The 26,974-nt window shown below is 37.3% G+C and overlaps 1 protein-coding gene across 1 annotated transcript; it reads right to left on the bottom strand.

Moving 5' to 3' along the window:
* LOC127081420 (uncharacterized) lies at positions 1-26,974 on the bottom strand. Its single transcript, XM_051021674.1, has 12 exons — positions 26,947-26,974; positions 26,706-26,774; positions 26,039-26,192; positions 25,856-25,934; positions 25,299-25,383; positions 25,051-25,220; positions 24,812-24,933; positions 24,554-24,707; positions 24,320-24,389; positions 23,921-24,050; positions 860-1,371; positions 1-302 (listed from the first exon to the last, which is right to left on the bottom strand). The coding sequence occupies exons 1-12, from the start codon at positions 26,957-26,959 to the stop codon at positions 1-3; spliced, it is 1,860 nt and encodes a 619-aa protein (XP_050877631.1). The 5' UTR covers positions 26,960-26,974.

Genomic DNA, 26,974 nt, shown 5'->3' with positions numbered 1-26,974 from the left:
TCATGTTCTGAAAATGTTGAATGATTTTCTCATTTCAACATCAACAAAAATATCTATCTCAATGTAAGTAACTAAGCAATCATTTAACCAATCATCACCCATGCGATTTCGCATTCGATTCTTGATAATATTTATAGCAGAGAAAGTTATTTCAACTGTTGTAGTTGTCACAAGTAATATCATAGATAACTTTAAAAGCAAATATACCAACGGGTACACAACATGTTTTTTGGTCTCTACAAGCTTGATAGAAAGATCACTAATCCCCTCTAATTCTGAAAATTCACTGTCAGAGCATACATCTAAGAAATAGTTTTCAAGCTGACAATCTAGTGTCAATAATTCAACTTGAGAAAACTCTGAAGGATAAAATTGAGCTAAACGAATCAACCTTTACTCATCAAATGCAGAAAATGAATCTCTTGGACTTAAACAAGCTACACAAAGGAGCAACTTGGTATTCACTTCTGTAAAACGATTGTCCAACTCTTGAAGTTGTCGATCAATCACTTCATAAAACAATCCAACATGAAAATGGTGTAAACTAGATACTTTCTCCATTTTTTTCTTTGAATTTTTTTGTGCCGGTTGAAAAGTGTCATCCATATTTGAAATGTCAATATCATTATGCTCACAAAATAATGAAACATCATTCAACAAAGAATCTTAACCATTATCTCTTAAGCTTGTAGCCTTATTTTGGACACTTTTACTAACTTCATAGCATTTACAATATCTTGATCACTTCTTTGTAATGCTTGAGATAAATCATGTGTAATTCCTAAAACTATTTTCATCAAGTGCGAGATGAAAATAAATTCAAAATATTGCATATAATTCATCAACATTAGTGTTTCACCTTTTTTATCTAAATCTGTTCCATATTCCTTAACCATTTCTAGCACATCAATCATAGAAGAGAATAGAGAAACTATACTAAGTAATGTACCATAATTTGAGCTCCATCTTATTTCACTCGCCTTCTTAATTGTCATTTCTTGATTCAAGCCACGCCCACTAGATATTTCTCCATGTTCCAATGCTTGTTTCACCTTTGTAGCTTGACTTTCACGAAGAATATATCTGCGCTTACATGATGCTCCAACAACATTATACAAATTAGCAACCAAATTAAAAAATAAAGCAATTTTAGAATGTTTTTTTGCCAATGTCACAAGAGCTAATTGGAATTGATGGGCAAAACAATGAATAAAAAATGCAGAATAATTCTCTTTTAAAATCAAGCTTTTTAGACCATTGTATTCATCCTGCATATTACTTGCTCCGTCATAGCCTTGTCCACGTATCCTTGACAAACTTAATCCATATTTTGCAAATAATGACTCAAAACCCGGTTTCAATGTTAGAACACTAGTATTTGAAACATGAACAACACTAAGAAAACGCTCAATACTTTTCCTTCATTATTTACATAACAAATAACCACAACCATTTCCTCTTTCACTAATATATCGTGAGATTCATCAATTAAAATAGCAAATAAATCATCTCCAAGATCATCAAGTATAACTTGAGTAGTGATCGTTGCAGCAACTTTAACAATATCCTTTTGAATATCAAGAGATGTTAACTTAAGATTTCCACGACAATTTTTCCAAACTTTATAAATATCTTCATTATGGTTAACAAGAAAATTCATAAGTTCAAGAAAATTCCCCTTATTTATTGATGAAATTGACTCATCACTACCATGAAAAGCTAAACCTTGTGCCAATACATTTCGAATGCAATCAATTATACATGTCAAATGACTTCGATAATCCTCATTAACTTGATTGGATTGTTTATACAAGACACCTTCAATGTGTTGCTTTTGTTTCGTTAGAGTTTGATAATTTCTCCATGTTTGATTATGAGAGTTATTTACATCTCCAAGATGAACTCGAAACCTTTCACTTTTTTTCTAATTTGTAAAGCCTTATGTAATAAAGGCATCACCGCAACTGTTAGACGGTGTGGCTAGTGATCGAGAGGGGGGGTGAATAGATCACCTCTTTGAAAATAAACGGATTTAAAATGTTATCAGAGTTATTGAAACTTAGCGGAAAATTCCAGTCCCGAATCGACTTCCGTCTATTCTGAACCGCTACTAGAAAACCGGACACGCGAATTTATTGCTGGATTTGAATTAGAACGACAGAGATTATTAACACCAGAATCTTATCAAATTGAATGCTCTTATCACTAAATCCTAATTCCAATGAATAAAACTCAGCAGACAGTTTTGTCAAACAATTGGTGTGTATGTGATCAATGATGAACAATGGTGGACTTTAGTTAAAGAAGTTTTCTTGCCACTATTGTATCGCGAAAAATACAGCCACAACACACTAACTGAAATTACAAAACTGTTGAAAACGTAAAGAGAGATAAGGAAAGAATACGATACGCAGAGATTTGGTAAGGAAGTTCCCCACTGTCGTCCTCGCGTGTGGGTATGTCTCCCTCTCAATTTCAAATGAAATTGAGAACTGTAATTATCAATAATGTCGAATTCGTTGATACAAGGTTACAATACACAGACAAAATTCTAAACCCCAGGAACTTCTTCTTGTATCAAACCTCCACTTGATCTGAGCTCGATCAAGAATTTTCTGCAAGAAATTGCAAACAATTCACCGGTTCCACGACCTGTTTGCGAAATCACCCGATTTCCAAACCCTACGCTACGGCTGAATCTGTTCTGCAAACGTGACTAACAAACCCGCAAGAACACTCCAGTTCTTGAAGGACAAACTGTTTGGCTTTTCCTCGAAACCCCCTTCAACCTTCAACTCAGCTAGATCCTCGATCGTTCCACTGAACACCTCAGCTAGATCCTTGATCGTACCACTGAACGTTATCTCGTTGATCCTTTAATCCAAAGAACAAGAATGATTATGTGTTGATGTTCTTGAAGAAAAGAGATTGAGAAGATGAAGAAGATGAAGTCTCTTTCAGGTTTCTAACTGCTCAAAAACAATTGCTGCTACACACTCCTTTGATCTTGTGTTCAACTGTTTTTCTGTTCTGAATTCGTACCTTGCACTGCTGTCACAATACTTCTTATATATGAAAGACAGAAGTTGTTAGTAGACAAAGCAGACTTATGCATTGATACAAAAGGTTATGCATCGATGCATACTGTAACTTTGATTAATTTTAGAGAATTAATGTAAGCATGTATCGATGCAAAGCTCGTATGTATCGATACATAGAGCATTTTAACTAAGCATGTATCGATACAAGACTCGTATGGATCGCTACATAGAGCATTTTAACTGGCCATGTATCGATACAAGACTCGTATGGATCGATACATACTGAAGCAAAAACGTTTTGTAATTTACAACAAATTTATGGATCGATGCATATGAACATGTATTGATACATACTGACACAAAATAGTTTTTATGAGTTCTTTTAAGAGATGTATCAATGTGGATCTTTATGTATAGACATGAAACAATAGTATAGGCTAAAAACACAAATGAATCATGTAAAATAATGCACAACCAACAATTAGACAATGATCACACAATTTGCTATCATTCAAAACTTATTCAAAGTAAAGAATTTGCTCACAGCAACCTTTATGTTCTTTAATATGTGACCTCATAAGATAACAACATAAATAATATGTAGTATCCTCACTTTGACTATATTCCAACTAACTATCATATTTTAAATACCAATCCGAATTAAACTTACGAAAGGTATCTCCAAATTTTCTTTGTGGAAAAATACTTTCTTTTGGTTGACAAAGACCCTTTTGCAAATAATATATTCTAATTTCATCTTTATCACTTGGATGATAATCTGACATTTTTGGCCTTAAACCGGGATCGTTAGGAAGTTTTTCCAATTCAAACTCCAAAAATCTTTTTTTCATGGGAGGACCCAGTTTAGGGTTGCGACGTTCATTAGGTGTTTGAGGATTAGGAGTTGATGATTGCTCCGTTGATTTTCGTTTGAAATATTTTTCCATTGCTTATTACTAAAAACAAAACAAAAAATCACAATTAAAATCATATTGAGAAAATTCGTAATAATACTATAAAATTGATACAAACACAACAATTTCAAACAAACACTACAAAACTCTAAAAATAATTTTTCTACCATTAACACAATCTCAAACTCAATAAGGTAATAATATATTTTTTTTACTCTTATTACAATAATAAAAATAAATTATAAAGATTAAAGATTAAAATTAAAAAATTTACCTTTTAAAAGGTCAACAATGGAGAAGAAGCTAGTAATAGAGAGACACTTTGTATAGAGAGAAAAATGAGTGAGAGAAAGAGGAATACGAAAAGTGGTTTGTTTTTATTTGGAAAGAGTAAAAGAAAATTAATAGGAATATGAAAAGAAATAGGAGTTAAATTTTTTAATTTTATTTAAAAAATTTATTTTATTTTAAATGCAGATGGATGTGTGATACTCCGTATCATTTTATTAAATGGGGTCATTATTAAGTTTCTTCATAATTTTTAGTATATTAAATATATTAATGAATGATGAATGTGGTGGGGGCATGGGCCCACCCTTTCTTACTAATACATATGTCCCTGCATAAGCCTACCCAAGCAAGATGTGTGAAACCTCATGTTTTACATAAATAATGAGAGTAGACATGCATAATAACTGTGTAGATTTTACATCAGTCTTGCTATTACTTGATATGTTTCAAAGTCATGGATATGTTCAATGATATAAAAAGTCTACCTTGTGAGGGTGTGAATCCTTTGACAAACCTCTTTGAGCCTTAAAATATTTTTTTTTCTTTTCAAGTGTTATAATCCTTAGCCGACTTAAAAGAAAAACAATGTTCTCCATCTTATCTTAAGGATATGAGAGCGCGTAAAAGCAAAGGTATTTTAGAATCAAAAGTTGGGGAGAAAAAGAAAAAGGACATGTTTGGAAAAAGAAAATTTTAGTATTAATGTGATGAAAGAAAAAGAAAATGCTTTCTGCCATAAACAATTCAAAAATCAAAATTCAAGCATACAAAAGAAAAAAAACACCAAAAGAAAATGGTTGTAAGAAAGTGAACGTAAAAAAGGAGAAATTTGGAAAGAAATGATTTTCTCTCTCTTATATTTAGCCTTTTGAATCCAAAGAAAAATCAACAATTTTGTAAGCCCGGCCACATTACAACCAAAAGAAAGACCTTAGTGATCCATGACTAATGATATAGTTAGTGATACTACTTAGATGAAATGTATAATATTTTTATAGTTCATGCATTGTTGATCGGAAAAATAGCAAGTGTACTATTTTCACCGATGTAGTAATAGGGAGTTTATTTCCCAGTATCGATCTCGAGGATTGCGTAGGAATTACTTATTTCAATTCGATTCTATTCAAACAAAAAGATAATGGTTGGTTTGTTTTGGAATTGCGAATAGTGACACGAAGATAGTAAAAATAACTGATTAAGATAAAAGATGCTAGGGTAAGTGGTTGAGTTAGCCCGTTATGAATTTATCCCGATTTCCTTAATGCCTATGATACATTCAATCACCTAACCTCAGAATGTTCTTACTTAAGTCCTTAAGTGAGAAACTATTAAACTACCAATTCTTACTCAAATGTCCATTCAATTAATCATTGGTTTTAATCATACAATATATCAAGGTTTACGGTAATTTATGAAAGTTACTAGTCCTAGATGATGCATTCATAAACCCAATTGTGTGAAAACCCTACCAATCACAGTCCTGTAATTGGAAGTCATAGATTAATTTGTATTTGTCCGATACAAAAGCATAATAACATCACACAATTAAATTGAAAGACATAACATAGTAATCAAGGAATCATTGGTTCACATTCATAACATACGATAACATCAGGACCACCCCCTAGCATCAGGGGGTTTAGCCTCTCATAGTACTTAAAGAATTCATAAAGTAAAGATTAGACATTACAAAGAATTAGGAGAATTTGATCTTCAATGGTGGCTACCGTTGAATCTCGCCGTCTTCGAATCCGTTGTATTCGCTATCTTCTCCACTGTAATGCTTTCGTTCGTCTGTCAAAAGGTCCCTTTTTTCTTCTCTTCCAAGCCTTCTTATAGTTTCATATGCCTCCTCTCTAAGCAAAAGGTCCATACTGCCCTTAATGATCAGAATCGGTTCACAAGGAAAAATTAGGTTTTCCAAGCTGCGTGCAATCAACACGGCTGTGTGTGTACACACGGGCGCCCGTGTTTTTTCTCCTGCATTAATTAATTTCAGCATTTGTTACAGTAGCAACAACACGGGCCGTGTCCCTACACACGGGTGCCCGTGTAGATGCACTGTTTTAATCAACACGGCTGTGTGTGTACACACGGGTGCCCGTGTTGATCCCTGTTTTCTGCTTCATCTTTTTCTCTGCTTGACCAACAACACGGCCGTGTGGTGGCACACGGGTGGCCGTGTTGACCTGCTGTTCTGTCATATTTTCGTCCTTCAGAGTGTCCCGAACTTCACCATTCTTGCTTTTTAAACCTGGAACAATGACACTACCCAAACGAAGCATAAACAAGGTCTTTTTGACTTAAACTCGTAATCGAATGTAATGTAATACCAAACCAACAAAACTTGATACTTGACTCAAATGCAACTAAAAACAAACATAAATCTTACCAAGGTGATGAAAATATGTCGGATTACCGTCGGGAATTCAATGGAAATGGTGAGCAATCACAACCCCAAACTTGTCTCATTGCTTGTCCTCAAGTGATGTATTGAGTCCAAACAAAGGTCACCCTCGAATTTGCTTTCCACAATGCAACCTAGTCTTTCACCATTCGTGTTCCACTTTTCCAATCGAGTTTCAGGTCTCTCCGATTCAGGAAGTTTACCACATTCCATATCCGAAACCTCTTCACCTGCAAGCTTTTCACACACTCACAATATCTCTCGGGGTTAGGTGTGTACACTCACAGCACAGTATACAGTATCAGACTCTTAACTTTGAACACATTCTAATGTCATTACCACAGCAGATTTCACACACTTTTTGAGGTCTTTTTAGGTTGTAACGGGGCTTGGGTACGGTGGGATAAACAAAAAAAATTGGGTAACAAAGGGTTTTGAACTCGGTAATCATATTGTGCACTTTTTCTTTTCTTTTTTTTTTCTTTTTTTTTTTTTCTCGAGCCTTTCATATCTCTAAGGTCTCGGCAAGTGCATTTTTCTTTCCTTATTATTTTTTTTATTTATTTATTTATAAATGACATACATACTGTTTTTCTTTTTGTATGATCTCATTTTATGCACTTGCCTTCCCTTTCAAAATTTCCACCCCAAACTTATTTTCATTGCACATCTTGCAATTCACACAATCATACCGAGTTATGACACAAAAGGGAATGGATAATAAAAAGTTAACATGGATTTATGAGGAATAATGCTTGACGTTAGCATGGGGTTTACAATGAACAAATGGCTAAGGCTCAACGGGGTTTTACGAAGGGAAACATGCATATAGGGATGGCTAGAAAGGCCCTGGCTACACAAACAACTTGCCTCAGTGTGTGTTATCATGCTGTGACGTGTCAACAGAACATACGCAAAATCAGAGTGATAAAGTTATACCTGGCTGACCTCTCATGTTGATGTTTCGTGTTTGGCTTTTTGTGACCTCACCATGTTGGTTAGCTTGCAAGCTCTGAAGTCTCTTCGTGTTATGTGGTTCTTTCCTGACTTGGTCTTTCCATACCGCTCTCTTGGTCTAGTGTCACCAAATTGTGTCCGACTTTACCTTCTCATGGTTGCATCAACTTCCGGGGTGCCATATCAGAATAAGTATGAGGGGTGTCATTCATCCACTACCATTGATCCCGGATTCGTCCAACCATTTCTCATCACTCTGTACACACAAGTAAACAACGAAAACAAACAAAAACAAAAGCGATGGAAATAAAACATGAAAGGAAAACCCTCCCACACCTGAACTAAACATTGACCTCAATGTTTAAATCCAGATACTAAGGGGACTCACAGCGACTACTGTTGGTTTAATGCACTTGTGTAAGTTCCTTCCACTTGGAGGTGTTTGTGACTTTGCCCTTTTAATTCTCCTCCTCCCCTACACAAAATTTTAGCACACCAAAAATAAAAACGAAATAAATTAGAAATCAAACGCGTGGGTTGCCTCCCACGAAGCGCTTCGTTTAACGTCGCATGGCTCGACGGTTCATTTCCCTTATCATGGGGGGTATTTCAGGTTCAAAACCTTGTTGCACCTCTTGTCCACAACACGGAAATTGTCTCTTTTATCAGTATGGACTCCTTTGTACCACGATTCCTTTTTAACTATCCTTCCAGTGTTAGGAATCTTTCCATTTCGGGTGGCTACTGGCAGTGGTGAGCCTTTGATAGTATTCAATGTCTTGATTAAGCCTACTTGATACTGAGATTTTGTATTTTCTTCCATCTCCTGATTTTCAATAGCATTCAATGTTATTTCCTTGTTGTGAACTTTCAAGGTTAGCGTGCACTCATCCATGTCGAGCTTGCATCGACTCGTCTTCATGAAAGGTCGACCCAGAATAATGGTTGCCTCATTGTCTTCAGGTATGTCTAGGATTACAAAATCAACTGGGAAAGTCAAGTCCGCTATTGTTACCAGCACATCTGCAGCTATACCATATGCATCTTTCCTTGAGTGATCCGCAAACTTCAGATTGGTCTTTATATCACTAATATTTTTAATACCCAACCTGTGATAGACCGATAATGGCATCAGATTCACACTGGCTCCCGAATCTATTAGTACCTTTTTGAAGGTTCTTTCTTTGATTGTGCACGGTACTGTGACGGTTCCTGGATCCTTTTGTTTGTTAGGAATGTTCTGCTCCAGGGAGTTTGCATTATATTGTTCCTTACCAGATACCTGTTCTTCAGTGGTTGGTTTCTTTTCAGCCATTACCTCTTCCACGAATTTCTTGTACATGGGCATCCTTTCAAGTGCTTCAAACAAAGTCATATGACCCTCAATCCTTTTAAACATTTTTATGAATTTCTCGAAGTCTGACTCACTAGGTTCCTTCTTTGTCACTCTCTGAGGGTAGGGCAACTTAATCACCGGTTTAGTTCCTTTTGTAGTTTCTTCTTTAGTCGGCTCGCTCGGTGATATAATTTTTTTCTTCTTAGCAACCTCTTTCTCTGTCGTCGTGACAATGTTAACATTCTCCTGACCTCTTGGATTTTGAACTGTTTCACTAGGTAGGGAACCTGGTGTTCTAGAACTTGACAGTTGTTGTGCTATCTGCCCCAGCTGAACTTCGAGATTCCTTAGGGAGGCGGTGGTGTTTTTCTGATTGTTTCTAGTCTCTTCTTCAAATTGCATATTTTGAGCTGCCATCTTTTCAATTGCAATCTCCCAATCTGCCTTCTGAGGTACCTGTTGTTGCTGCTGCTGATATTGATTTTGATATTGACCTTGTGCCTGCTGTTGCACGTTCCCTCTTTGATCTTTCCATGCAAAGTTGGGATGATTTTTCCACCCCGGATTGTATGTGTTGGAGTAGGGATTGTTCTGCTTTAAAAATTTTATTTCTTCAATCTGTTGCGGTGTTGCAAAACAATGAACAGTATTGTGTGGTCCACTACAAATTTCACAAATCATGGTCGGAACCGGCTGAACTTGAGCAACAGTCTGGGTACCTAAATTCATAGCTTTTAATCTCCTTTCAACCTCAGCAGCAATCTGGTCTTCCATTTTCACTACCTGATTTGCTAATTTCAAGTCAATTTTTCCCTCCGGCTGATTTACAGTACGGTCATACAATTCCAAATGCTCATTTGCTGCAATAGCTTCGATGATTTTTTTGATACCGGTTGCTGTAGAAAAATTAGACGAGCCACCAGCAGCTGTATCAATGAGTTGTTTAGTTTTCATCTTCAGCCCATTTACAAAATTCTGCATTTGTTCAGTTTCATCCAGATTATGTGTAGGACATGCAACTAAACATCTTTTGAATCTTTTGTAGGCATCTCCAAGTGTCTCTCCTTCTTTCTGTTTAAAATTCACAATGTCATACCTCTTACGGATATACACAGAAGCAGGAAAATACTCATTCAAGAATGCTGTTTCCATTTGTTGCCATGTAGTAATGCTTCCTGCAGGTAGGGCATAGAACCATTCCTCGGCGTCCTCAGATAACGTGAAGGGAAACATGACCAATCTCTTTGCCTCTTCAGAATGCCCATCAATTTTCAGTGATGTAGTCATAGTCAGAAACCTCTGCAGATGCTTGTTTGCATCCTCATTGATCTTTCCTGCAAAAGGTTTGCTTTCTAACTGGCGGATAGTAGACGGGTGTAACTGGAAGTGAGCAACATTAACAGGTTGATTCACAATGGTCAACCGCACTGCTGGATTATTCTGTCTGCCATAGTCACCTAAAAGTCTCTCCGGTGGAGGTGGGTCTGCAGCCATGTTTACAGTGTCTGGATGGGAATCTGTGTTTGACTCAGATTTTTCGGAGTGAACGGAAGCTGGTGTTCTCGGTGTGGCCGGTTCTTCGCTGTCAGAGTTTGCCAGTTTCTTTCTTCTAGCTTCTCTGAGCTTTGCCCGCAATGTTCTCTCTGGTTCTGCGTCAAAATGAAAATCAGCTGAGGACTTACCTCGCATAAACAAGTTAGACAAAGATTAAAATTGAATAACAAAATTGTCACAGATAAAATTTTGGTTGGCGAGCAACAAAATTTCGATAGAATAAAAATTAAAATATGTAGTTTGGCAATCCCCGGCAACGGCGCCAAAAACTTGATCGGAAAAATAGCAAGTGTACTATTTTCACCGATGTAGTAATAGGGAGTTTATTTCCCAGTATCGATCTCGAGGATTGCGTAGGAATTACTTATTTCAATTCGATTCTATTCAAACAAAAAGATAATGGTTGGTTTGTTTTGGAATTGCGAATAGTGACACGAAGATAGTAAAAATAACTGATTAAGATAAAAGATGCTAGGGTAAGTGGTTGAGTTAGCCCGTTATGAATTTATCCCGATTTCCTTAATGCCTATGATACATTCAATCACCTAACCTCAGAATGTTCTTACTTAAGTCCTTAAGTGAGAAACTATTAAACTACCAATTCTTACTCAAATGTCCATTCAATTAATCATTGGTTTTAATCATACAATATATCAAGGTTTACGGTAATTTATGAAAGTTACTAGTCCTAGATGATGCATTCATAAACCCAATTGTGTGAAAACCCTACCAATCACAGTCCTGTAATTGGAAGTCATAGATTAATTTGTATTTGTCCGATACAAAAGCATAATAACATCACACAATTAAATTGAAAGACATAACATAGTAATCAAGGAATCATTGGTTCACATTCATAACATACGATAACATCAGGACCACCCCCTAGCATCAGGGGGTTTAGCCTCTCATAGTACTTAAAGAATTCATAAAGTAAAGATTAGACATTACAAAGAATTAGGAGAATTTGATCTTCAATGGTGGCTACCGTTGAATCTCGCCGTCTTCGAATCCGTTGTATTCGCTATCTTCTCCACTGTAATGCTTTCGTTCGTCTGTCAAAAGGTCCCTTTTTTCTTCTCTTCCAAGCCTTCTTATAGTTTCATATGCCTCCTCTCTAAGCAAAAGGTCCATACTGCCCTTAATGATCAGAATCGGTTCACAAGGAAAAATTAGGTTTTCCAAGCTGCGTGCAATCAACACGGCCGTGTGTGTACACACGGGCGCCCGTGTTTTTTCTCCTGCATTAATTAATTTCAGCATTTGTTACAGTAGCAACAACACGGGCCGTGTCCCTACACACGGGTGCCCGTGTAGATGCACTGTTTTAATCAACACGGCCGTGTGTGTACACACGGGTGCCCGTGTTGATCCCTGTTTTCTGCTTCATCTTTTTCTCTGCTTGACCAACAACACGGCCGTGTGGTGGCACACGGGTGGCCGTGTTGACCTGCTGTTCTGTCATATTTTCGTCCTTCAGAGTGTCCCGAACTTCACCATTCTTGCTTTTTAAACCTGGAACAATGACACTACCCAAACGAAGCATAAACAAGGTCTTTTTGACTTAAACTCGTAATCGAATGTAATGTAATACCAAACCAACAAAACTTGATACTTGACTCAAATGCAACTAAAAACAAACATAAATCTTACCAAGGTGATGAAAATATGTCGGATTACCGTCGGGAATTCAATGGAAATGGTGAGCGATCAATTGTCTAAGTATGAGGGAAACACTAACCATTGAGAGATACTCAGTGAGACCATGATTCTGATAAATGATTAACTGTTAATTTATACATGTTTTAAGATATTATTTTGGTCTAGTCAATTATTATCTTTATACTATGATTTATGGATAGTCATGATAATGATTATGAACTTGAAGTTAAAAGAATAAAATGCCATAAAAACAATTTCAAAATTCTTGACCTGAGTTAGTAAGCCTTTCAGAAAAACATGCATTCAAAAGATTTATAAACCATTTTAAATGAGTTTTTTAGGACAAACAAAAAGATAAGTTTGAGAGAGTTGTTAAGTGTTAAATTTACGTAAAATAGGTAGCAACGTATTAACTTTTTTTTGAGAAATCAATATAAAAACCTTGATTTATCTATAAAAAGTAATATAACATTTGTTTTAACTTTCCTAGCATGTATTAATTAAAAAAGAGTAAAAAGGAATGGAAAACCACAATTCAATACAAAAGGACCAAGCTAGAGCAAGTCCCTGCAAATCAAGGCTCTTTGGCCAGGATCATAGGTGTGTCCCAGAAAGTGCAGGAGGCTAGATGGCACTTCAAGGCTAAAGAACTTCATGGTAAAGAAAGAGTTTGTGTGTTAAGCGCAAGGGAGGTGCATAAAGCGAAGCAAGGCGACTAGGGCCACATGTCATCATTTCTTAACTTAGAAGAAAGAAGGCACGCTAAGCAAAAGGTTATGTGTCCAATGAAGCATGGCAGTTAGGGCAATCTAGCATTGCTTAACATGAAAGATAGCAGACTCACTAGTCAAAGGGATGGCGGGCCTAGGGAAGGCTCTGATACGCATCTATAAATAAAAGTCTCCAGTTCATTGAAAAAGGAGTTTCAATGGCGTGATGTAGTAGAAAATTAGAGTAGTTTCACCTTGGTCTACAATAGGATAATAAGAGAGGGAGATTGAAGGTGGAAGCGTTGCTCAAGTGACAGAGCAGATAAACTTCCAAACTCGTCTTTGTAGTATTACTAGTATAACTATGATGAGTAAGCGTGTCTAAAAATCTCTTTGTTGGGGGGTTAGATGTAGTCATTATATTCATGTATTAAATAGATTGTGTTGTTTTATGTTAGTTTACTCACGCTTTAATATTGACGACTCTTTAGTTTTAATGTTTGTTTTAGATTTGCTACCTAAAACTTGTTTTTATGGTGTGACTTGACATTCTAAAGGTGGTTGTCATTACTACATTTAATTTATCATCTATTGGATACTAATGCCTAGACATAAGATTATGTTCAATATTCGCACGTACTGTAGTACGGTTGGTGTAGAGTTTTGTTCCTTTATAATTGTTGGAAGTTAATGCTTTGTGTTGGTTAATAGACTGAGATATTGGGTATTAGGTAATGCCCTGATTTCATGGTGCTGAGACCGATAAGAGATATGAATGAGAGCAACAGGTGGTAATACTAATAGCTAAGTATAGGATCATATTACTAACCTATGGTTATGCATGATAAATACGTAATGACAAAACCTACCCCTAACAAGTTTTCCTAGTGTTAACACTAAAATCTCCATTTTACTTTCTGTCATTTATTTTATGTCATTTACTTTCATGCATCAAAACAACTATAAAATCCTTCTCTACTTAACCTCTTAAATTTTTTTAAATGGTCTTTAAAACTACCGGTCTCAATGCATATGATAATTAGACTCTTGTGCTCGCAAGAGCTACCCCATGTAATTTTTTTTCTAGAAAATTTGGGATATTGTTCTTTATTTAGTGTATCATTGTCAAAACCATCTTTTACTTATTTCTTCTAATTATAATACTTTACTTTTTCCGATTATTAAATTTGAAAAATAAGATTTGACATCTCAATTCTTCCATATTGATGTATATAGGATAGCAGCTATGTGGCGAAAAGGATGAATGACAATTCTTCCATATTAAGAAAAAATACATGAAACTTTAAGTTTCTTTGATGCGATGTTCTATTTTCTTGATTTTGTGTTTAAATTTAAGATTTCATAATGGGACTCTTTGAGAACCAACAACATCAGCGTCAACAAACTCTTAAAAGAAAATTGAGGGCTTCTTAGTCAAAACCTTCAACAATAATCATATTGAGCAATGAAAAAAATTTCAAAATCAAGAGAACCTCATGGCTGGCTACTAGAAAGTATAATCATTTAGAAACTCGTCACTAGCTAAAGAGATTGCTAAGGTATTTACGACCTCTTCTGTATAGGCGATTCTAACTTGATGATATGAACATTACCAAAGTTTCTTAGTAAGGACCTCGTTAAGATCGCAATCATGTTCACCACCACAAAGGTAGCTTGGGGAGGACCAGCAGGTGGCAATGTGACTTGGGAACTGGAGAGCCAGATGAGGGAGTCTTATCCGGAGTTGTTCGCTTGAGGTATGTTTTCGAGGACGAAAACTCTTTTAGTGGGGGAGAGTTGTAACACCCCGATGATAATATGTATTTATTTAAATTAAATTAATAATATGTTTATTAATTTAATTAGAATATTTGAATTATTATTATTATTATTTTGGAATAATAATTATTGGGATAATTATTTAGTGGAATAATATTATTGGAGTATATAAGTTGGAATAATAAAAAGTCCCAATTTTTTTGGAAAAAGGTTTTCACGTGAAAAGGAAAAAGAGACAGAACGTGGAAAAGGGCAAAAAGAGAACCAGAGAACAAGGGTTGAAGGGAGGAGAAGCTTGGAGCTCGGAAGCTGCCGGATTAACTCAGGTAAGGGGGGGTTTATCATCAACTAACGGGTATTATGGGATGATATGTACTGGGTAGTAATAGACCATTTGTTTTACCTCTGATTGGATGATATATGCTGAATTGTGAAACTTTTGAGATGAACGAAAATTTGATCATAATTGACGAAATTCGTAGGAATTTGAGATGGAGAGGTTAGCAAATTGTGAAAATCGAAAGTGTATGATTAGTGATAGATGATAGGAATGCATTGTGTGTAAAATTTGGACTGTAGAAGGTTGAATTGGGTAGATCTCGTAGCAGAGAAAGCCATTGCAGATCTGTGAGCTCTGGTTTCTGGTCATACGCGTATGGCACTAGGCAATACGCGTATGAGATGTTGGTACGCGTATGGGGGGAAGCCTTACGCGTATGGGAGAGAAAGATGACATTTTGAACGTAAATTGGTCTCTGGTGGTACGCGTAATGGGGTATTGTTACGCGTAGCATACGCGTATGAGACAGGTGATACGCGTATGAGTTGGGCGAGGAAATGCGCCATACGCGTATGAGAGTGGGCATTACGCGTATGGGATTGGCCAGTTTTGGGCAATACGCGTATGGAAGAGGCAATACGCGTATGGGCAGAATGGAGATTTTCTGTGTTGTTGTTGTGCAGTTTTTGACTGTTTAGACTGAGTGATGTGACTTAGCTGAGATATGATGTTGTAGGGATCATTTCCCATTGTTTTGAGTAGCATAGGTATTAGTAGAGTGTGCTAATACTATGATTGATTTTATGGCATGATATGATATGCTTTCGTGATAAATGTGTTGATGATATGTGATGGTATGCATGATGCTGTGAATGTATCAGTTATGTATGCATTGTGAATAGACTGTTTTGTGGCTTAGAGTGTGAGCATGTGTCTATTCTTGAATTGTTGTTGATGTTGCATTTGCTAGGTGATTAGCTTGCACATTGTGGCCCATTTGGGGTGGTAGCTAATTCCCATGGTGAGGAATTAGTGAGTTAGTCATTATTGGACTGTTGTTGATTGTTTGCATGCTAGGTGATTAGCGTGCATTTCATGGCCCATTTGGGGTGGTAGCTAATTCCCATGGTGAGGAATTAGTGAGTGAGTCACTATGTCTCAAATGAGTGGGACTAGTGAGCTTGGTAGCCGTGCCTGGATTTGGACGGTGAGGTTGAACTATATGTTCACAAATAGTCGGTACCGCATGCATAGAGTCTCATTGCATAATGAATGTGTGGCATATGATATGATTGGATGTATTCCAGTATCATATGTGTGTTGTGTGTTGTGTTGTTAATGATTGAATATGATGGAGAATTGTACTGTTGAGTATGATGTTTGAATGGATATTACTGTTGCTGAATGCGTAGTCTAATTAGGGTGAATTAATGTGTTAATTACTTGGCATTACATGTTGTTCTATAATGCTTATTATATTGATTGAGGAACTCACCCTTACGCCTATTTTTCAGGTAACGAGAAATGAGTTGAGTAGAAGCTTATGCTTGGAGTCTAGAGTAGTTTCTTATGGGTCATGCTCTGATAGATGTAACATCGGGGAGGGGATGTTTTAATTAAATTGATATTGGTTGTTGAATGATTTACATGTATTGTGTTACATGTTTTACATTGAGTTGAATTATTCCGCTGCGAATTATGCAAAAGAATCTTATTTTGATTTAAATAAATGAGCATGACAGGATATTTTGATAAATGAAGTGAAATGATTGTGTGACACCCTTCGGGGCATAATTACTCTGATGAATATATGTGTATTTTAATTATAATAATTTGGGGTATTTAGAAGGGTGTTACATTAGTGGTATCAGAGCATAGTCGGTCGTGTTGAGTCGTAGTTATTCTGTTCCCCTGTACGGGATAGGTGTTGTGTAACCCTATCAGTACTTATTTGTTTTAGTTGTTTGGGTTTTCAGAATAGAGATGGCTGGAAGGGGTAGAGATGATGCTGCGATTGCTGAGGCTCTGGGTATGCTAGCTGGAGTACTTGGAGGAAATCCGAATGTTATGGGAATGGGAGCTGCTCGTCAGTTGAGTGAGTTCCAGAAGAACAATCCTCCAATGTTCAAGGGAGCATACGATCCAGATGGTGCTCAGAAGTGGTTGAAGGAGATTGAGAGGATCTTCAGAGTAACTGAGTGTGCTGATAACCAGAAGGTCAGGTTCGGTACACATATGCTGTCAGAGGAAGCTGATGATTGGTGGGTTGCTACCCGCACTGAGTTGGAAACTGCTGGAGATGCTGAGATTTCTTGGGCTGTGTTCAGAGAGAGATTTCTGAGGAAGTATTTTCCCGAGGATGTCAGAGGGAAGAAGGAGATAGAGTTCTTGGAATTGAAGCAGGGTAACAGGTCCGTTACGGAGTATGCTGCTAAGTTCACAGAACTGTCGAAGTATTATACTCCCTATGCTGAGGCTGCTGGGGAATTTTCAAAGTGTGTGAAGTTTGAGAACGGGTTGCGTCCCGAGATCAAGCAGGCTATTGGATATCAAAGGATTAGAGTGTTTTCTGATTTGGTTGACTGTTGCAGGATTTTTGAACAGGATTCCAAAGCCAGAGCAGAGAGCTATCAGCAGAGGGTTGATAGGAAGGGTAAGAATCAGGTTGATCGTGGGAAACCGTATGCAGCTGGCAAAGGTTTCCAGAGGCAGAGTGGGATGAAGAGGCCTAGTGGGGGAGACTCTAGTGCTCCTGTTAAGTGTTACAGATGTGGTCAGGCTGGACACCGTATCCATGAGTGTACCAGTAATGAGAAGAAGTGTTTCAAATGTGGAAAAGGTGGTCATTTGGCTGCAGATTGCCGGTTGAAGACTGTGACTTGCTTCAACTGTGGAGAGGCGGGTCATATCAGTCCACAGTGCCCTAAGCCGAAGAAAGAGAATCAGTCAGGAGGCAAGGTTTTTGCTTTATCAGGTTCTGAGACTTTTGCAGATGATCGTTTGATCCGAGGTACGTGTTATATTAATGGCTTTCCTCTTGTAGCTATTATTGACACAGGTGCGACTCATTCTTTTATATCCTTGGATTGTGCTGTGAAACTTAAGTTAGAGATATCTGAGATGCTTGGTAGTATGGTGATTGATACTCCTGCGAAGGGTTCAGTGACTACTACTTCTGTTTGTCTAAGTTGTCCCTTGAGTATTTTTGGTAGAGACTTTGGGATAGACCTTGTGTGTCTTCCATTAGTGCAGATTGATGTTATCTTGGGAATGAACTGGTTGGTGTTTAACCGAGTTTCTATTAACTGTTTTGATAAGACTGTGATTTTTCCTGAGATTGAGGAAGGAAAGAGTTTATTTCTATCTGCAAGACAGGTGAATGAGGAAGTGGCAGATGGGGCAGAGTTGTTTATGCTGTTAGCGACTTTGGAGGCTAAAGATAAACTGGTGATTGGTGATCTAGCAGTGGTGTGTGATTTTCCTGATGTGTTTCCGGAAGAGGTGAATGAATTGCCACCAGAGCGTGAAGTTGAGTTCTCGATTGATTTGGTACCTGGTACTAGACCGATATCGATGGCTCCGTACCGTATGTCTGCTGTTGAGTTAACTGAATTGAAGAGTCAGTTGGAAGATCTGTTGGATAAGAAGTTTATTCGTCCGAGTGTGTCACCGTGGGGTGCACCAGTGTTGTTGGTTAAAAAGAAAGAAGGTACTATGAGGTTGTGTGTGGACTACAGGCAACTGAATAAAGTGACGATCAAGAATCGGTATCCTTTACCGAGGATTGATGATTTGATGGATCAGTTGGTTGGTGCAAGTGTGTTCAGCAAGATAGACTTGAGATCTGGGTATCATCAGATACGTGTGAAAACTGAGGATATTCAGAAGACTGCTTTCTGAACAAGGTATGGACATTATGAGTATTCTGTAATGCCTTTCGGTGTGACTAATGCACCTGGAGTATTTATGGAGTATATGAATAGGATTTTCCATCCGTACCTAGATCAGTTTGTGGTGGTGTTTATTGATGACATTTTGGTGTATTCGAAATCTGAAGAAGAGCATGCTGAGCATTTGAGAGTGGTTTTAGGAGTTTTACGAGAAAAGAAGTTATTTGCTAAACTGTCAAAGTGTGAATTTTGGTTAGAAGAGGTTAGTTTTCTTGGTCATGTGATTTCAAGAGGTGGTGTTGCTGTTGATCCTTCTAAGATAGAAGCGGTATCTAAGTGGGAAGCCCCGAAGTCAGTTTCTGAGATAAGAAGTTTTCTTGGACTTGCAGGTTACTATAGGAAGTTTATTGAGGGATTCTCTAAGTTGGCGTTACCGTTGACAATGTTGACCAGAAAGGGGCAAGCGTTTGTTTGGGACTCAAAATGTGAAGAAGGTTTCCAAGAGTTAAAGAGAAGGTTGACTACTGCTCCTATTCTGATATTACCGAGTTCGTCGGAACCATTTGAGGTTTACTGTGATGCTTCATTGTTGGGTTTAGGTGGTGTGTTGATGCAGAATAAGCAGGTTATAGCTTATGCTTCGAGACAACTAAGGGTTCATGAGAGGAACTATCCGACGCATGATTTGGAGTTGACAGCTGTGGTATTTGTTCTGAAGTTGTGGAGGCATTATTTGTATGGATCAAGATTTGAAGTTTTCAGTGACCATAAGAGTTTAAAGTATTTGTTTGATCAGAAAGAGCTGAATATGAGACAGAGGAGATGGTTAGAGTTTCTGAAGGATTATGATTTTGGTTTGAATTACCATCCGGGTAAAGCAAACGTGGTGGCTGATGCATTGAGTCGAAAATCATTGCATATGTCTATGTTAATGGTTAAGGAATTGGATTTAATTGAGCAGTTTAGAGACTTGAGTTTGGTGTGTGAGAGTACTCACAATAGTGTTAAATTGGGAATGTTGAGATTAACAAGTGGCATTCTGGAGGAGATCAGAGAAGGTCAGAGATCTGATATGCTTTTGGTTGATAAGTTGACTTTAGTGAATCAAAGTCAAGGTGGTGAATTCAGAGTTGATGAGAATGGTGTTTTGAGATTTGGTGACCGGGTGTGTATTCCGGATGTTGCCGAGCTTAAGAAGAGTATTCTTGAAGAAGGACATCGTAGTGGCTTGAGTATTCATCCTGGAGCTACGAAGATGTATCAGGATTTGAAAAGGTTATTTTGGTGGCCGGGAATGAAAAGAGAAATTGCAAGTTTTGTGTATTCCTGTTTGACTTGTCAGAAGTCGAAGATTGAGCATCAGAAGCCGTCTGGGCTAATGCAACCGTTGGCTATTCCAGAGTGGAAGTGGGATAGTATCAGTATGGATTTTGTTTCTGGTTTGCCGAGGACCAGTAAGAATTTTGAGGCTATTTGGGTGATTGTTGATAGATTGACGAAGTCGGCTCATTTCATTCCGATCAGAATGGATTATCCGTTAGAGAGGCTAGCCGAGTTGTATATTGAGAAGATTGTAAGTTTGCATGGTATTCCGTCGAGTATTGTTTCGGACAGAGATCCTAGATTTACATCGAAGTTTTGGGAAGGTTTGCAGAAGGCTTTGGGAACTAAGCTGAGATTGAGTTCTGCATATCATCCGCAGACTGATGGTCAGACGGAGAGGACGATTCAGTCATTAGAGGATCTTTTGAGAGCGTGTGTTTTGGAAAAGGGAGGTGCTTGGGATGGTTATTTGCCTTTGATTGAGTTTACCTACAACAATAGTTTTCATTCGAGTATTGGTATGGCACCGTTTGAAGCTTTGTATGGTAGGAGATGTCGGACACCTTTATGTTGGCATGAGTCCGGTGAGAGTGCTGTGGTTGGACCGGAGATTGTTCAACAAACTACGGAAAAGATTAAGATGATTCAGGAGAAGATGAGGATTGCTCAGAGTCGTCAGAAAAGTTATCATGACAAGAGAAGGAAGTCACTTGAGTTTCAAGAGGGAGACCATGTGTTTCTTCGTGTTACTCCGATAACTGGTGTTGGTCGGGCTTTGAAGTCGAAGAAGTTGACACCTCGATTTATTGGTCCTTATCAGATTTTGGAGAGGATAGGAGAGGTAGCCTATCGTATCGCTTTACCGCCGTCGCTTGCGAATTTGCATGATGTCTTTCATGTGTCTCAGTTGAGGAGGTACATTCATGATCCGTCGCATGTGGTCCAAGTAGATGATGTACAGGTGAGAGATAACCTGACTGTTGAAACATCACCTATGAGGATCGAGGATCGAGAGTTGAAGCAATTGCGGGGTAAAGAGATTGCCTTGGTGAAGGTAGCTTGGGGAGGACCAGCAGGTGGCAATGTGACTTGGGAACTGGAGAGCCAGATGAGGGAGTCTTATCCGGAGTTGTTCGCTTGAGGTATGTTTTCGAGGACGAAAACTCTTTTAGTGGGGGAGAGTTGTAACACCCCGATGATAATATGTATTTATTTAAATTAAATTAATAATATGTTTATTAATTTAATTAGAATATTTGAATTATTATTATTATTATTTTGGAATAATAATTATTGGGATAATTATTTAGTGGAATAATATTATTGGAGTATATAAGTTGGAATAATAAAAAGTCCCAATTTTTTTGGAAAAAGGTTTTCACGTGAAAAGGAAAAAGAGACAGAACGTGGAAAAGGGCAAAAAGAGAACCAGAGAACAAGGGTTGAAGGGAGGAGAAGCTTGGAGCTCGGAAGCTGCCGGATTAACTCAGGTAAGGGGGGGTTTATCATCAACTAACGGGTATTATGGGATGATATGTACTGGGTAGTAATAGACCATTTGTTTTACCTCTGATTGGATGATATATGCTGAATTGTGAAACTTTTGAGATGAACGAAAATTTGATCATAATTGACGAAATTCGTAGGAATTTGAGATGGAGAGGTTAGCAAATTGTGAAAATCGAAAGTGTATGATTAGTGATAGATGATAGGAATGCATTGTGTGTAAAATTTGGACTGTAGAAGGTTGAATTGGGTAGATCTCGTAGCAGAGAAAGCCATTGCAGATCTGTGAGCTCTGGTTTCTGGTCATACGCGTATGGCACTAGGCAATACGCGTATGAGATGTTGGTACGCGTATGGGGGGAAGCCTTACGCGTATGGGAGAGAAAGATGACATTTTGAACGTAAATTGGTCTCTGGTGGTACGCGTAATGGGGTATTGTTACGCGTAGCATACGCGTATGAGACAGGTGATACGCGTATGAGTTGGGCGAGGAAATGCGCCATACGCGTATGAGAGTGGGCATTACGCGTATGGGATTGGCCAGTTTTGGGCAATACGCGTATGGAAGAGGCAATACGCGTATGGGCAGAATGGAGATTTTCTGTGTTGTTGTTGTGCAGTTTTTGACTGTTTAGACTGAGTGATGTGACTTAGCTGAGATATGATGTTGTAGGGATCATTTCCCATTGTTTTGAGTAGCATAGGTATTAGTAGAGTGTGCTAATACTATGATTGATTTTATGGCATGATATGATATGCTTTCGTGATAAATGTGTTGATGATATGTGATGGTATGCATGATGCTGTGAATGTATCAGTTATGTATGCATTGTGAATAGACTGTTTTGTGGCTTAGAGTGTGAGCATGTGTCTATTCTTGAATTGTTGTTGATGTTGCATTTGCTAGGTGATTAGCTTGCACATTGTGGCCCATTTGGGGTGGTAGCTAATTCCCATGGTGAGGAATTAGTGAGTTAGTCATTATTGGACTGTTGTTGATTGTTTGCATGCTAGGTGATTAGCGTGCATTTCATGGCCCATTTGGGGTGGTAGCTAATTCCCATGGTGAGGAATTAGTGAGTGAGTCACTATGTCTCAAATGAGTGGGACTAGTGAGCTTGGTAGCCGTGCCTGGATTTGGACGGTGAGGTTGAACTATATGTTCACAAATAGTCGGTACCGCATGCATAGAGTCTCATTGCATAATGAATGTGTGGCATATGATATGATTGGATGTATTCCAGTATCATATGTGTGTTGTGTGTTGTGTTGTTAATGATTGAATATGATGGAGAATTGTACTGTTGAGTATGATGTTTGAATGGATATTACTGTTGCTGAATGCGTAGTCTAATTAGGGTGAATTAATGTGTTAATTACTTGGCATTACATGTTGTTCTATAATGCTTATTATATTGATTGAGGAACTCACCCTTACGCCTATTTTTCAGGTAACGAGAAATGAGTTGAGTAGAAGCTTATGCTTGGAGTCTAGAGTAGTTTCTTATGGGTCATGCTCTGATAGATGTAACATCGGGGAGGGGATGTTTTAATTAAATTGATATTGGTTGTTGAATGATTTACATGTATTGTGTTACATGTTTTACATTGAGTTGAATTATTCCGCTGCGAATTATGCAAAAGAATCTTATTTTGATTTAAATAAATGAGCATGACAGGATATTTTGATAAATGAAGTGAAATGATTGTGTGACACCCTTCGGGGCATAATTACTCTGATGAATATATGTGTATTTTAATTATAATAATTTGGGGTATTTAGAAGGGTGTTACAGACAGCGCTTTTGCCTAAAGCGCTGTCTAAGCCCCCCCCTTAGACAGCGCTTTTGCCTAAAGCGCTTTCTAATCCCCCCCTTAGACAGCGCTTTTTACAAAAGCGCTGTCTAAGGTATACGAAATTTTTTGAAGCTTTTGTTTTAAACCACATTTTTTCCAGGTTTATAAACCAGAATTTCTACCTGTTTTCAACCAGATTTTGACAGACAATTATCACATTTTATATATGCCATTTTGGCCTTTTTTCTACCAATTTTTGGCTAACAAATATATATATATATACCAATTCAAACCAATTTTGCCTTAAATGTATCAAAATATATACAAATTTATGTACACATTTACAAGTCATAACATATACTACAAATGTACACATTAATTACACAAATTTATGAACAAACATTAAGCTTTATCATGAATTGACACCACTCCTCTTTGATTTCGTCCACTTGATCCTTTGTATAAAATGCACACTTGAATTCCATCATCAGTCCAGTACTTCCATACATCACCGAAGTGCCCTGGTCTCTCCTCCCAAGGTCCAACTGAAGCTTTCCATCGAAATGCATTTCTTAAAGCCTCGCCTTCGACAAAACAACCACCTGATGCAATGTAGTGTAAATCAGCATTGCAAAAAGTTATTTGATCGGTAATTCGATTGCTTATACACAAATGAGAAGAGTGAACTGGAATACAAGATTACTAAATAATGCTTATTTTAAACTACGATATATACCGAAGAATTAAAGGTACAAATCATAGATTTTTTTTTAATTCTTTATGCTTCATTAATAAATAAATATAAGAAACATGCCAAATCACAGTTCCAAACACATAGAAAGTAATTTGATGAAGATCATTTTATGCATACCTGGAAATCTGATAAAACTTGGTTTCATATCTAGCAGCATTTGAAAAAGATCACTTCGGAAACCATGTCCCTGCGCCAAGTCAATGACAAATATCTCATTAATAGGGTGAGAGGAGAAAAATACAGTATTACTAACATTGGCATCAGATATCAAAATTTATATAAATGTTATCGCAATTTCAGGATGTAGGCTAAATTGAAGTTGGTCCAACCATATCAGACACTTGGTCCAACCTTATATGTGTCCACTGGCATAGCAGACACTTGGTCCAACCATATTACACCCTTTGCAGTTGTCGTTAATTGAAGTCTCGAGTTTCGACTCGTTGCCTTGGCCTCCAATACAGCCTCAACCTTGGTCCAGTTTGAAAAATCAGATGCAGAACCCCTGCAAGGTTAAGATATCAGTATCATTAATAGATGGAAAAAATGATCTTCGGGATTAAAACTTTTATTCGTCAAGTCTCTACAGCACATAAAAATAGAGCTCACGTGATCACGGTTGAAGCGAGGTTTCCCACGCCGTTAGGTCCAGTGAACGAAACTGCTAGATTAAGTGGCCCAGTTGAACGAGCATAGAAAACAACTTTATATTTCTTCCCTTGCTCAATATTCTGAAAATAGTACTAGCTGAATCAGCCACTAAGGAATAAAAATAACTCGTAATGAAAGTAATCATATAAGGATCTGATTTAACATCAAATTGATGCAAGGGCATGAACTAGTCTTACCATGCCCCAGAAGCCAGGGTTATAAACGCCAACACCATCAGCGGGGCAGGTATTGTCGCATAACACCTCTAATCGGAGTGCAATCTTGTTACGTTCAAAGATAGACGTACGATCCGTTTCAACATTAATATTCGTTTCATTTCCAATAATTGACCAAGGATCTCCACTGACTAAAAGTGAATTTACATGAATAAGAATCTCCACTGAATAAAAGTGAACTTACATGAATAACACAATGTGGTACTTACCGTTCACTGCACTGTTATGACGGAAAAGGTTGGTGACAATTGTTCCTGGATGAAGAGAATTTGCAGTAATATTCACACCATCTTCCTGATCATGATGCAGACATAATAAGCAATATTTTACAATTCAAAATAAAATCAAGACTTTGTTTGGTTAAACAACTTACTTGAGTGAGTTTATAGCACAAGCGCAGCGCTTCTCATACAAGTGCTTATGCATATGCTATTTCTATAACGAAAGATAAAATAAAAGCTATCTTGGAGAGCTTATGAAAATAAGCTGAAAACAACTTATGGACATGTCATAAGTTGTTTTCAGAAACTCTCTCAAACAGTCTCACACATGCTTATGTTAGTAGTTAAGCTCAAATATCAGTTTCTTAGTCAACTCATAAAAAGCTAATGAGACAATGAAAAGAACACCGACCTAAGGACATCCTCTTTTTAATTAAAGTGAGACACAATAAGTTATATTGAACTATGGTAAAAACACACCAATTATGAACTACTAAACCATATGGCATGTAAATAACACCACTATACAGTAGAAGTAAGTGCACCTTGAGATGTTTTGTAAGTTGGTTGGCATGTAAAACGTTAGCAAGCTTGGATTGCCCATATGCACGCCAGTTGTTATAACTGTACAAAGGGATAACATTTTCAAGTTTAATTCTTCATGCAACTAAGGCGAGCCAACTGTTTTAACTCTAATCAAGGAAGTCAACATAAGCACGTGGTATTACCTTGATTGGTCATTGATTTTGTCAAAACGGATTCCTTCGGGATATGCAAACCTGTGAGCCTCTGAGGCAACATTAACAATTCTTCCTTCTTTTTTACTTTCACGTGTTGTTTTCTTCATAGTATCCAACAAAAGATTTGTCAAAAGAAAATGCCCTGCGTAGTTAAAATAACTCATAATTACAATCAAAAGGATTGCTTCTTCTCAGGAAATGGATTTAAAGAAACAGTAAAATCTCACAAAAAAGAAGAAAATAAAAAGTAAAATAATTACTTGATGTTTTATATAAATTGATTAAGACAGATCATAAGTGTAAATTGCACATAAATTTCATCTTTCAATGATTTACAAACCACTTCTCCAATGTAGAAAGAGAGGTTTCAAATTTGCATGTTGTATATAAACTATTAGTTTGTGTAAAACACATGGCCCACACTCTGTATAAACTAATGTGAGTGAGTGGCAAAGTGCTCTATCCCTTCCCCACTTTAATGCTGGAAAGTTCTTGAATAATTCATATTATAAGAAGAATAAAACACTAGTAAATTGAATTCATGTTACTGCTACTCATGAAAAGAATTTCCAAAAGGAAAAACTTACAGTTGATTGGATCTTACTTGTGAGCAATGTTGTCAGAATCGACATCTTACATAAGATTTACCACATACCTATGTGATTGGTGGCAAACTGTAGTTCAATGTTGTCTTTGGACAGCTTGAAAGGGCATGCCATAATTCCTGCATTATTTCTTACAATTATAAACAAACAAACAAGAAAATATTAGTACTAATGTTTTACTAGGAGCCTATAAAAATACAAAACAAACATCCAAGCGTCCTATTGCACACCAACACACCAACACAAACATAAACATACAAAACCAAGCTCCTTCATTCTTTATGGACCCACCTTCAAAATTCATTCAATGCAATACACT

This window comes from Lathyrus oleraceus, chromosome 5, assembly GCF_024323335.1.
Source record: "Lathyrus oleraceus cultivar Zhongwan6 chromosome 5, CAAS_Psat_ZW6_1.0, whole genome shotgun sequence".
NCBI lineage: Eukaryota > Viridiplantae > Streptophyta > Magnoliopsida > Fabales > Fabaceae > Lathyrus > Lathyrus oleraceus.
The sequence above is the reverse complement of the archived record's forward strand: the minus strand, read 5'-3'. Positions and strand labels throughout refer to the sequence as shown.

Coding starts and splice junctions, on each gene's coding strand:
- LOC127081420 (XM_051021674.1), bottom strand. Junction 25,935..26,038: donor AAAATCAATGACCAATCAAG/GTAATACCACGT, acceptor CCCTTTGTACAG/TTATAACAACTGGCGTGCAT. Junction 24,708..24,811: donor CTCGCTTCAACCGTGATCAC/GTGAGCTCTATT, acceptor TTAACCTTGCAG/GGGTTCTGCATCTGATTTTT.